The sequence below is a fragment of the Arvicola amphibius genome, chromosome 11 (assembly GCF_903992535.2).
Source record: "Arvicola amphibius chromosome 11, mArvAmp1.2, whole genome shotgun sequence".
NCBI lineage: Eukaryota > Metazoa > Chordata > Mammalia > Rodentia > Cricetidae > Arvicola > Arvicola amphibius.
The window spans coordinates 110999707-111012394 of record NC_052057.2 but is presented as its reverse complement, the minus strand read 5'-3'; the positions used below and the strand labels follow the sequence as shown (position 1 = coordinate 111012394).

Genomic DNA, 12688 nt, shown 5'->3' with positions numbered 1-12688 from the left:
GTTCCTTGCTGTCATCAGCCATGTTACTTAAGATACCTGTAATTCATAGTTCATAGTTTACTTTTCAGTCATAAGGGTAGGATTCACATGGAAATACATTTCTCATTTTCATGGGTTTCTGGGAAGTAAATGGCCTAAGTATAATATTTGATATATTGTGATTATGTTTGTAATTGTTTTTTGAAATTCTCTTCAATTTTTAAGTTCTGCTTTTGAATCAGCCAGAGAAGATTCTTCAAGCTTAGTTGCTGAACTTCAGGAGAAGCTTCAGGAAGAAAAAGCTAAGTTTCTAGAACAGCTTGAAGAACAAGAAAAAAGAAAGAATGAAGAAATGCAGAATGTCCGAACTTCTTTGATTGCTGAACAACAGGTGTGTTTCAGACTTGAGGAAGCAGGATAGAAGCCAGCAAAGCTGTTCTCTGTGCAGCTGAGGAGCGTTCTTAGATGTTAATTTGTTTTCATTACTTGGTTTTCTTAATTTTTGTTTGATCTTCTTAATAATAAAAGAATTTATTTAAAAGGAATACTTAACAGTGATTTGTCACATGACTGTGGCTAGTAGCCCATGTAAGAATTTTCAACTCAGGCTGACATGGAATCTGTCCTTTTGAGCATGTGAACGTAGAGCATCTGTGGCACAACTCATTCTACATGTAATTAACTAGGCTTTTTCTCTGCAAATTCTCACTGTGTTCTTTCATAAGCACATACTCAAAAAAGAACATACTGGATAATGAATTCAGGCTGAATTAACTGATTTAACTGAAAAAATGTGAATTAACAACTATCTGAATTATCTTAAGTTAAAAATTGTGTTTTTTAAAAAATACTAGAGACATGACTTCTTTATTATTATTATTACAAATTTTCACCTCCTCCCATTTCCCTCCCCCTCCCCCATCCCTCCTCCGCCTCCCTCTCCAGTCCAAAGAGCAGTCAGGTTTCCCTGCCCTGTGGGAAGTCCAAGGTCCATCCTCCCCGCTCCATCCATTTCTAGGAAGGTGAGCATCCAAACAGACTAGGTTCCCACAAAGCCAGTACTTGCAGTAGAATCAAAACCCAGTGCCATTGTCCTTGGCTTCTCAGTCAGCCCTCCTTGATATGTTCTCTCTCTTTCTGCTCCTCATTTGGACCTTGGGAGCTTAGTCCAGTTAGAGGCATGACTTCTAAGATATCTTACAATTTCAAATAAAGGCCAATTGGTTTTTAATCTCACTATTCATTTTTATGCAATTTTGCTTATTATAAATTTTGATTACCATCTTAATCCATTTCATTTACAGAAATAGAAAAGTTTTCAAAATGAACAATGGTTAATATGCATATTAACAAATTTCATAGTACTAAGCTGCATCTTTTATTTTTAATTTTTATTTTTAGTTTTTTTCAGACAGGGTTTCTCTGTTTAACAACTCTGGCTATCCTGGAATTCACTGTAGACCAGGCTGGCCTCAAACTCACAAAGACCTGCTTGCCTCTGCCTCCCAAGTTTAATGCATCCTGCCATCTGGCCCCTAGGCTGCATTATTATTTCCTTATTAGAGTTTTGCCAGTGTGTTCCTAGCCTGAAATCATAATTTAGTTTGTTCTTTACTAATAGATTTTGTCTAAAACTATCAAACAGTTAAATCTCTCTGTTGCCATTAATGGATTCCTAAAAGTGTGGGGCGAGGAGGTCTGCTAAGCTGATATGATAAAAAGTTAGGATAGGCCGTTCTCATGTGTGTTTTCTATTTTAGGAAGATTGTAATGAACTCTTATAAATGAATTAATAAGTTTAGTCTCCTTTGTAAATGAAATTGTAATTAAAATTGCTAGTTATAAGATCCATCTAAGCAATTGGGTATGTGAACATCTTTGCAGTGAGAAATGGTGAAACCTTGGGATTAATAAGTCTAGTCACTGTACGGGTCCAGAGGCCATCACAAAAGTCCAAGTAAGACCGAGAGAGAGAGAATTGCATGCTAGTGTGGTAATCACAAGTTAGCCAGAGATCAAAGATATCAGACGAAGGAAAATCAACCAAAGAAACTGATGCATGCAGCAGCGCTCTAGTGTTTACAGCCCCGTCTGACTATCTCCCCAAATACCAAGCATTTGCTGATACCTTTCTTCTAATAGTACAGGCAAAATGAGAAAATAAAATGTGTTTTCAAAGATAAAATATAATCTTTATTGGAATACATACCACTAGCTTCACTGTGTGACTCCATAAATATACCTAAGAAAAGAGCAACCTTATTTTCATAGCAGTGGCTGCTAAGTATGTGCAGATTATTGACTCTTTCTGTTGTTTCAGACCAATTTTAACACTGTTTTAACAAGAGAGAAAATGAGGAAAGAAAACATAATAAATGATCTCAGTGATAAATTAAAAAGTACAATGCAGCAACAAGAGCGTGATAAAGGTTAGTGGTGTCTTATATGATTTTAAATTTTTTGTAAAGCGCTTATTTATTATTAATGCTTATTTAACTTGGGGTCTTAGATTTGATAGAGTCCCTTTCCGAAGACCGAGCTCGTTTGCTTGAAGAGAAGAAGAAGCTTGAAGAGGAAGTGAGCAAACTGCGCACCAGCAGTTTCCTTCCCTCAGCTTCTGCTGCTGCAGCCCCAGAGCTCTACGGGGCCTGCGCACCTGAGCTGCCCGGGGAGACGGAGAGAGCAGCCATGGAGATAGCTGATGAGGGAAGGGTGGACTCAGCGATGGAGACAAGCATGATGTCTGTCCAGTAAGTGGCTCTGTCTCCCACTGTGTTCATCAGGGCCACACTGGGCCTGAGCCTGCTGTCACAGGCAGCTAATCTCAGCCGTGAAGGATGCCAAGGCAGGCAGATCACAGGGGAAAGCTCTGTGTTCGAGGCCACAGTAAACAGTTTAGGTGAGGCTCTGTTTTAAAATTCAGAACATACTAAAAGGAAATACTAATTCTAATATTTTTTGTTTTGTAATAATGGGGTTTCTTTGTTTAAAAGCTCTGGCTCTTCTAGAACTAGCTTTGCAAACCAGGCTGGCCCCGAACTCAGAGAACCACCTGCCTCTTTACCTTACTAATTGTTCTCAGCCCAAGTAAAAGTGTGGTTTTAAAGGACAAAGTAAAACACGCTAAGATAATGTTGAAATTAGAAGTCGTAAATGATACAAATTAATCCAGAGTGGAAACATAACCTGTAGGGGGAAATAAACCTAACTATATTCTATATACAGGAGAAGAAGTTAAATCAAAACAATGTAGAAAGCTCAGTGTAAGGTCAGGCACATGAGAGCATTTATCGAATATTCCCAGTGTGAAGGTGGTGGCATGGGGGACAGAGACTGGCAGATCTGGAGCTCATTGGCCAGCAGAATTATTGAACTCCAGGGTCAATGAGAAAAGTCAAAGAATGGTAGCAAGCTCTCTCAATGAAGACTCTAATGCTGACCTTTGGTCTTCATACATATGCACACATATCCACACACACACATGCATAGACCACACATACACACTCCCAAAATAAATCAATTAATTAATGTCAGGTACACCATAACATTCGCAGAGAGCTATATTGCATCATATACATTTCTTTGGAAATGAATTGAGATGGGGAGAAAGATACTTAATATCTGGGAAAGCATGGATTTTGAAGAAATTATCTTTAGATAAAAAGGTATGCAAAGTTTTGCTTATTAGGAAGTATCTGAGTTTACATACAGATTAATAGCTATTCTGATCTATGGGTTACTTTTGAAAATTTAGTACAAGTTCTTATTCTACTAAAGTTAACTGAATTAATAGTAGCATTTAAACTTCTAAATGCTTTTATTTTTAGACTGGGTTACTCCAGACTGTCCTGGCACTGTGTAAACCAGGCTGGCCTTAAACTCAGAGAAATTCACCTGTTTGCCTCCTGCAATACCACACCTGGCTAAACTTCTAAAATTCTGTTGATGATTGTCTAATTCAAAGTTTTAAAGTTCTTAGACTTTATTAACAAACATCCTCCCACTTTCAGAGAAAATACGCTATCGGAAGAGAAGCAGAGGATCATGCTTCTAGAGCGGGTGAGCAGACATTCTGTGCAGTGCTCGTCTAATGTGACGACAAGTACAAAATAAAAACACTCAAATGCTTTTCTTTCTGAGACCAGTACATTTTCAGGTGCTGTATGAATTAAATATTTTTATTATTGTCTTTTGTCATTTGTTCTCCATTAATAGTTAGCAGTTGGGTCAGTGACTGGCACTATAGAGTCAAAAAAGAGCATATATTTTATTAATGACAGCCAAGATTTTTACCACATTTATTTAAAAATAAATAGATTTTCTTTTTTGAGATGAGCAAGAATATAAGAATTAATAAAGATTCAAGTAATAAAGTTTTTAATAAATATTAATTAAAGCGAAGAAGACAAGTTGGCAATAAGGGGCTTCCAGTTGCAAACAAAATTGTATACACAAACTCACAGAAACACATAGACATGAATACCATAAATAAAAAGATTAAAAAAATTGAAAATTTTATGAATCAAAAGTCCTTTGAAAAGAGAATGAACTCTTAAGACCATGGCTAGTTTCATTCTTTGCATCATAAAGTTTCTTACTAGTGTCTTCATTCTTCACAAGCTTACATGTGTGACAATAACCCAGAGTCAGACTGTCCCATCTTATTCAATCTTTTTCTTTGTTTAGCTTCGAGTCACACAGCATGCGATAATACACTGTAAATGCGACTCCAGGTCTGAGCTAGAGAATCTTCTCTGATAAGTGCGGATATTATTGTGTGTTTAAAATTCCACAGCTAATGACAAAATTTGAAAACTTGAGGAAGCATGTCTTGGGACAGTGTAGCCAGTGTTGTCATTCTCATAAAGGGATTAGTGATGAGAACAGTTAAACTCTCTGGACACGCACACAGTGTAAAGATGACAACCTTGCTAGCTGTTCCGAGGTAAACGTGGCGCTCTCTCTCTCTCTCTCTCTCTCTCTCTCTCTCTCTCTGCAGACGTTGCAGCTGAAAGAAGAAGAAAACAAGCGGTTAAATCAGAGGCTGGTAAGAGTTTCTGGTTATGTCTTTTTCAAAACTGTTCAGTTTCTATTTTTTTAAATGTATTTATTTATTATGTATACAGTGTTCTGCCTGGCTGTGTGCTTGTAGTTCAGAAGAGGGCACCAGATATTATTACAGATGGTTGTGAGTCACCATGTGAGTGCTGGGAATTGAACTCCATGGTATGAGTATGGAAATCAAGACAACTTCACAAAATAAGTTCCTGTGACCATTGGGCCTGGGGATTGAACTCAGTTCATCAGGCTTGGTGGCAAGTGCCTTCAATCTGATATGCCATCTTGCCAGCACAGAATGTATATGATAGATATATTTAATGTTTGTAAAGCCATTTGGACATTGGCCCTCAATGAAGTCAGGTCAGAGTTATGCTTGGTTGTTGAATTACTCCACAGATGTATGTATGTATCTTTTGTACAGATGTATGTATGAATGTTTTGCCCACATTTTTGTATGTATACCTTCTGTGTGCCTGTGGGTAGTGTGAACCAGCATGTAGATGTTGGCACTGAACTCACATCCTCTGGAAAAGCAATCAGTGCTCTTAACCACTGAGCAATCTCTCCAGACCCATCCTGTTTTTCTTGACTTGAAAATAATCCTCATGGAAATTTAACCAAGTAGACCTTACTAGAATATTTAGGGGGAAAAATGGAAAAGAATATAGTAATTTATTAAGAAAACTATATTTCTTGGGTTCCTTATTTATGTTTGTGATCTTTGTGTTTATCATTCAGTGAATTAGGTGTGCTTTTTAACGTTTATATTTAGTCTGATGAATTTTGTATGTGAAGACAGCTGGCTATGCCCTTGTGACAGCCCACTGCAGAGACGATCATATTTTAATGATTTTTTTAAATACAGCAAGTACTTAATTTCCCCCTAAATCAGATTGTTTTCCTTAAAATGATTATTTTCTGATTATTGCATATTTTAAAGGAAGCAAATAGTTTAGTCTTATGTTCCATGCTTTGGTGAGGGGGGAGATACTTTTATTTTACACATATCACAATACATACATGGATGTACAAGGTTAACTTTTAGAAGTTGGTTGTCTCCTTTCACCATGGTCCCAAGGCTTATGCGACAAGCACTTTTACCAATTAAGCATTTCTACTGGCCCCTGCAATTGATTATTTTAATAAGTAACAGTGAGCCAACTGTAGTGACACACACCATTAATTCCAGCACTCAGAAGACAGAGGGACGCAAATCTCTGCGTTCTGGGCCAGCCTAGCTTACATAGAAAGTGTCAGTTCACCTGAGCTATATAGAAAGAAGCTGTCTCAGAAACAATTAACTGGTCCATGTAATCCCTGCTCTCGGGAGGCAGAGAGAGGCAGGTGTATCTCTGAGTTCAACAGGCCAACCTGTTCTTCAGAGCAAGTTCCAGGAAAGCTAGGACTACGTAGAGAAACTCTGATATGTCAAGAAGCAAAAGTAAATGTAGTAGTGAAGCATCCCCTCTCTTTTTCCTTTGTTTTTGAGACAAGATCTCTTTCTAATTGCATGAAGTGCATAGTCCTAGCTCCGGAGTTTAGTAATTCCAGCAAGGTTTTTACCACCATTGCCAGCCTCTCTTTTTTTTCTTTTGCCATCACACAAACAACAAAAAGTAGATGTTTTATACATATAGACTACAAGTTAAGAAGGCTTTAAAGATGTTATCCAATACAGTGTCCCCAAGGGAAAATAAGCCCCAGTTGGCTGAGATTTTTACTAATATTTTGTTATTTTGTTTTCATAGGGCGATAGTTGTTAGCACGTAGGATAGTAGTAACAAAAGAAACAGAGATACTCCCACCTGACCCAGAGAGCTAGCACATGCATCCATACCTGGTTTCTAGAGAAGTGTGCTTTCCCACTTTCTTCACACAGAAATATTTTTATGTTGTTCTCCACACTTAGAGCCTTATTTATAGAGTGAACCTGTGTAAGACCGAACTTCACTGGTAAATGTATGTTATTTTTGTGTTTAATTTTATCAAATCTTTGCAAGCTGTTAGGCCTTCCTAGTCAGATAGTAAATTCTCTCATTCTCTAAGCCCTGCTCTGTATCAGATAGTATTTGGAAGGGAATGAATGAAGTTTAGATTTCATTGTTGAATTTTTCCTGAATGTAAATACTACTTTTCAGCTTGAACACAGATTGAAATGTGTCACCAGACATTTCTGGTGAGTATGGTATTTTAGATGTGTGCTGCTCATGCATGATTCCTTCTTTTGTCCCAGATGTCTCAGAGCATGTCCTCAGTGTCTTCAAGGCATTCTGAAAAAATAGCCATTCGAGAGTAAGTATTTAATTTTTATTTTGTGAATTTTGATTCAGATTATTAGTTAATGAAGACGTTGTCATCACAACGATCATTTAGACCATGCTGAGTGACTTGTGTAACAGCTCACTGGAAAACAAGGGTTTTCAGTTTTTTTTGGAGCCCCGCGCACTGTGTTCTAGGTCATTCCATTAGAGTTATGTCATTGACACAAAATGCTTGCAGCATTTCTTGTACTGGCTAATACCTGACCTGCCATCTACTCTGACTAACTTCCTTAGTCCTCATTTGACATTATAGCTTATCTGGTACAAGTTAACCTAACCAATTGAAGTAGTTGTTTCTCCTGTGGGTTGTCTTGCAGGAGCTTCAGAGTAATAAAGAAAAGCATCATAGCTGCTCATGAAGCCTGGCCTGTTGTTCAAGAATTGCTGAACTTTTAAACATTTATTTGGTTTTTTTTTTAATATATATATATATAGCCCAGGCTGGTCTGACACACACCATCTTCTTGAATGTTAGGATGAAAGGAGTGGATCCTAGTGCCCAGCTTCTGAATTAAATATTTGTGAAGACCTTTATTGTACTTATAATATTATAATTGTTGTTAATTGGTTTGAGATTTTTTTTTTTATGGTTCTTAGATATCTGTTCTGGCCCTAGCATCTCAGTTTTATTCTGTTAGTGATGAAATGTCAGAATGGTTCTCTGTGCTTAACTAGCTGTGCACCGAATCATTGGTATTTGGAAGATGAGAGATGAGCTTCATATAACTGGCTCAGAAGACCCTTTACCTCTGTTTAATGTATTAGCTTTTGCAGTTCACTCAAACAGTGCTTACCCCATCATCGCAGCAGTATTTCAGACTCTTCTTACAACATGCTTGTATCATCGCCTGTCACCTTAGCGCTAAGAAAGTGAAGGCCAGAGATAGTTGCTTGCAAGTCAAAGTCCAGCCTGGATCACATAGCAAGAGCCTGTCTCAAAAATAGGGAAGGGAGGACTGGAGAGATGGCTCAACCATAAAGGACTATGCTCACAACAAGAAAAGGGAAGGGAAAAAAGCTTGAGAACTGATTTTGTCAGGTAGAGAACCTAACACGTAAGATTACCCTTACAACTAACATCTGAGGCTCTCTCCAGAACCTGTTAATATTTTGAGCACAATTTGGGAGTTAGACACTAGTGAGTGCATGTAAGCAGTTGCAACTTCTTTTTCATATGTTCTTTAAAGTTTATACTGAGGCTTTCTTTAAGGTTTATACTCATTGAACACTTGGACTTAATTCAGTTGCTTTTTCTTTTAGAATGAAGAGTGTCAGAGTGTTTGTATAAAATGAAAGATTATGGAGGGAAAATTATCCCGTGGCTAAATATTTCCCCTACCTGGTACAATGTGGTTTTTCTTCTTTTCTTTAATTAGATAATAAAGATTTTATTAAGAAAATTTTTGGTTTTTAAAAGTTTCTGGCTGTTGATTTTAACATCTGTACCAATAAATGAAAGGGACTTATGGGGACCCTCAAGTCATCCCAGTGGGTGTGCATGACAGGATGCGTGTGAAGGTCAGGGAACAGTCTGCAGACTTCCCCCACCATTGTGTTCCGGGAATTGAACTCAGGACAACAAATCTGTGAAAAGATTCCTCTGCTTTTGTGACAGCTTCCCACCCTCTCCAGTCCCTTCTATTTTATTTTACAGTATTTGTGTGTGTCCTGTATGTGCATCCTATCTACTTTAATCATCTCTAGATTGCTTGTAACACCTAATGCAAATGCAGTACAAATAGTTTTAACCTGTACCACATGGTATATTGACAAAGGGAAATTGTGCGAGTATCTTCGTGGTCAGCAGAGACTGTGCTCTTTCCATAGCAGTTACACCTGGACAGCTGAAGCAGGTGGATCTAGAACCCAGATTCAGAGCCAGCTGGATACTAGCAAGTTTGTATCACATGTGATAAACTCTCTCTAGGACTGTAACCTTCCTCTCCTTAGTTTTCAGGTGGGAGATTTGGTTCTCATCATCCTAGATGAACGGCATGACAATTATGTGTTGTTTACTGTTAGTCCTACTTTGTATTTTCTGCACTCAGAGTCTCTTCCTGCCCTGGATCTCAAACCAGGTGAGGGAGGTAAGTGTCACATATAGTTCTAAAATATTAATCTTGAGTGGAGGATATATTCTCATGTTGTGTGTTATATACACAAATTAAGTCATTTGGAGGAAAAATTGCTCACTTTTTGTTACAAAAATCTACATTAGTTACATAAGTTTTATGGACTTAATAAATCTAAAATTGATTGTAGTGCTCTACAGTGGATCAACTGATCAAATGGTATACTTATTCAAACATGATAAAACTAAGAATTCACATATTCATGTCAATTCTGTTAACAATTAGCATGTGGTTAAATTATGTTATTTCTAAACATGTTAATCTGGAAATGTGCACAACTACTATAATTCTGAAAGAAAGGGCTTGCCTCCACCGTTCTTGGTCTCTCTGCACAGGAAGTCCACTTCAGGATTTAATTTGGTTTTTCATTATTAATTGCTTACTGAATCCCAATTGTCTTGACATTGCTGTGCTAGGCATTGTGGTTGCAGGTTCCAATCCACATTGAAGGACAGAAACCTGTTTTCACTTAGACCCTAGAATTGTATTTTACCACTTTGAGAAGTAGAGGTCATCATAATAGTTCCTTCAGTAGGTGGCAGTGTCGAGTTAATTATTTGCTCATGATGTTCACTTAGTTTGCTGGTGTTCCTTGAGGGAGTATCACTTTTTGAGGGAGTAGCACCTGCATAGTTGCATGTTGGAAAGTGCAACAGATTGTTTCAATGCTTTTTAGAATATTACATATTCTTGAGAACACCATTACTATTTTGATTCTGCAGTTCTTTTCTTCCCACGAACTTTGAAAATTAAATTAACAATTTATTTACTAGCTTCAGGTGCATCTCGAAGACCCTGGGTCCTTGGAAAAGTAATGGAAAAGGAATATTGTCAAGCCAAAAAGGTAAAAACTATGCCTTTTAACTATAATTATACCCTGTAACCTAGGGGTTTTATTGTATGGAAATAGTTACTAATATTTTGAGATTTTTTGCTAAGTTTAATTTTCTTGAGTTTTATTAAATTTAGTTTAAGCCAGAAATCTTGTAAGTATTGTTATTGTGTTTAGAGAGTCTGCAAATTTGAAGCCAGTCTAATGGGCATAGTGAATGCAGGGCATCAAGGGTATATAGTAAGACTGCATTAGAGAGAGGAGGGGTAGCTATAGCACCCTCCCACCCTCTATGCCAACGTTAGTTTCCGGGATATTCTCACTTGGTCAAGAGCATATCCTTTGTAGTCTGATACAAAGTAAAGATTCTACTTTATGCCCCTCTCCAATATTCTAGCAGTAAGCATTATGGTTGAGGGGACTTTTATAAGTTGATTTAGTCATTCAATGATTTCATTTTTTTTCTTTCCCTCCTAGGCACAAAACAGATTTAAAGTTCCTTTGGGGACAAAGTTTTACAGGGTGAAAGCTGTGTCATGGAATAAGAAAGTATAGCCACAGAAGAAATCTACATCTGATACCATTTTCTGATTTGTCCTCCAGTGCTAATAAATCACTCCAAAACAACTGGCCATCTTTTTTTTTTAATAACAAAAGTCAACACAACAGTATACTTCATTGGTGATCTGCACATTTAAGTGGATACATCTTAAGAACAATAAATTCATCAAAATTCTTGGCTGAATCGAAGTGGTTTTGTTTCCACCCAAATAACTAGAAATCGGACCAAACTAGTTAATGTTCTTCAAGGGCGGAGTCTGCACTGTGGTCTGTGACTAGCCTCATTAATTGCCTGTTAATAAACATTAGCTGAATAGAACCAGTGTTGTCGTTACCAGCATCTGTTCTCTTTGAACTCAAGAGTCCTTCCACTCTTTAACACGTACTTTATAAAATGTATAAATCCTTCCAAACTATTTAAAGAGGAGTGTTACTGCATGCAGATAATCGTAATTTTAAGTTTTCCTCAGAAGACTGCTAATGCAAATTCTTTAATTTTTTAAAATACCCTTTGATGTTTCAATAAAATAAATAACAGTGTAATTTGACTGACTTTAAGATCAGCCATAAATGATGAGCAATCTTCAGAAGCACTCTCCAGACAGTCCATCGTTCTTCTGGGGAAGGAGAGTCTGCACCACTAAGATTTTCAAGTGCAGGACTCAAACATCTCAGCATCTTAGAACTGTTTCAAATAATCATATTGATGAACTCGCAAAGCTATTCATTGTACATTAACATTTAGAGGTCATTTAAATAACAAAATACTGTATTGTAAAGGACCTGTACAATTTTAAGACAATAAAGAATTGAAAGTGTAAATGTGTGTGCCTTTTGAAGGTTACATTTCTAATCTATGTGTGATTGCTGGGAAGGGTAAAAAATGTTCTGTATCAAAGAGAAACGTGTTAATTATAAAATATTGTTTGTATCATGTAACAGTGAAGTGGTGCTCTCTGGAAAGGAACTCTGTAAAGTTGGGTGTTAGAAGCTGTTACTGCGCTAATTGTGCTGAAGCAGCTGGTTGATTGGAAAGAATGTCTTCAGGGTTATTGCTAGAGAGCAGTAATAGAATGATTCTTTTTCAGAAATATTTAATTTCTTCATAAAAATAAGTTGAATATTTTTATAAATATGTAATCTAATAGAACAAAAATAGAATAAACATAGTGTATAGAATACTGAATTTGACATTACTGAATAAATGAACAAATGATTTCATACGTTTCTATTCAATCCTTCGATGACATCTTTATGGAGTAACTACAAGTATATCAAACGACTATGTATTTTTTTTTTTTTAGCAATTGTGTTTGTGTCTGAGTCTCAGGCCTTTTTACTTAATGCTCTGCAGAGTTAATATATGGTTATTAATGCTGTAGAATTATTGGAATTATTGCTGTAACACTAAATCTCCTTAATACTGATCTTAATGTTAACTGTGGTTGTTGATTATTTTTGTTACATGGTTCATTTATATTCATCTTCTCAGAGTTCACACATCTCAAAAGAAAATGAAAGCTGAGATAATTTTGTAAGAAGAAAAAACATTCCCAAGAACCTAAATTTATTGAGTCTTAGTTTTGTACAATTAGAAACAATATGAGCTTTGGAACTAGAATGCATGGCTTTCAGTCTCAGATATGACTTCCATAAACTTACTCCTCATTTGTCCCATGTTTAAAACAGGGTGATGGAACCTACATAATATAGTTTTCACTTTTAATGCAAATTATAAATATTAGTGATTTAAGCAGTTTTAGGAATGTTCAGTACTCAACAAATGTTACCTATTATTAAAG

At 36.7% G+C, this 12688-nt stretch overlaps 1 protein-coding gene across 2 annotated transcripts in view; it reads left to right on the top strand.

Annotated features, from left to right (window-relative positions):
• Rb1cc1 (RB1 inducible coiled-coil 1) overlaps positions 1 to 12107 on the top strand; it is a 63549-nt gene extending 51442 nt beyond the window's left edge. The window contains exons 16-24 of one of the 2 annotated variants that reach the window (XM_038347244.1): positions 205 to 370; positions 2300 to 2408; positions 2489 to 2729; positions 3990 to 4038; positions 4979 to 5026; positions 7274 to 7332; positions 9312 to 9439; positions 10267 to 10337; positions 10803 to 12107. In XM_038347244.1, coding sequence (XP_038203172.1) covers positions 205 to 370; positions 2300 to 2408; positions 2489 to 2729; positions 3990 to 4038; positions 4979 to 5026; positions 7274 to 7332; positions 9312 to 9439; positions 10267 to 10337; positions 10803 to 10880 — 949 coding nt within the window. In that variant the 3' untranslated portion in view covers positions 10881 to 12107. Of the gene's footprint in view, positions 1 to 204; positions 371 to 2299; positions 2409 to 2488; positions 2730 to 3989; positions 4039 to 4978; positions 5027 to 7273; positions 7333 to 9311; positions 9449 to 10266; positions 10338 to 10802 lie in introns of both variants that reach the window. The other variant, XM_038347243.1, reaches the window with a different exon arrangement.
• Positions 12108 to 12688: the final 581 nt, after the last annotated feature.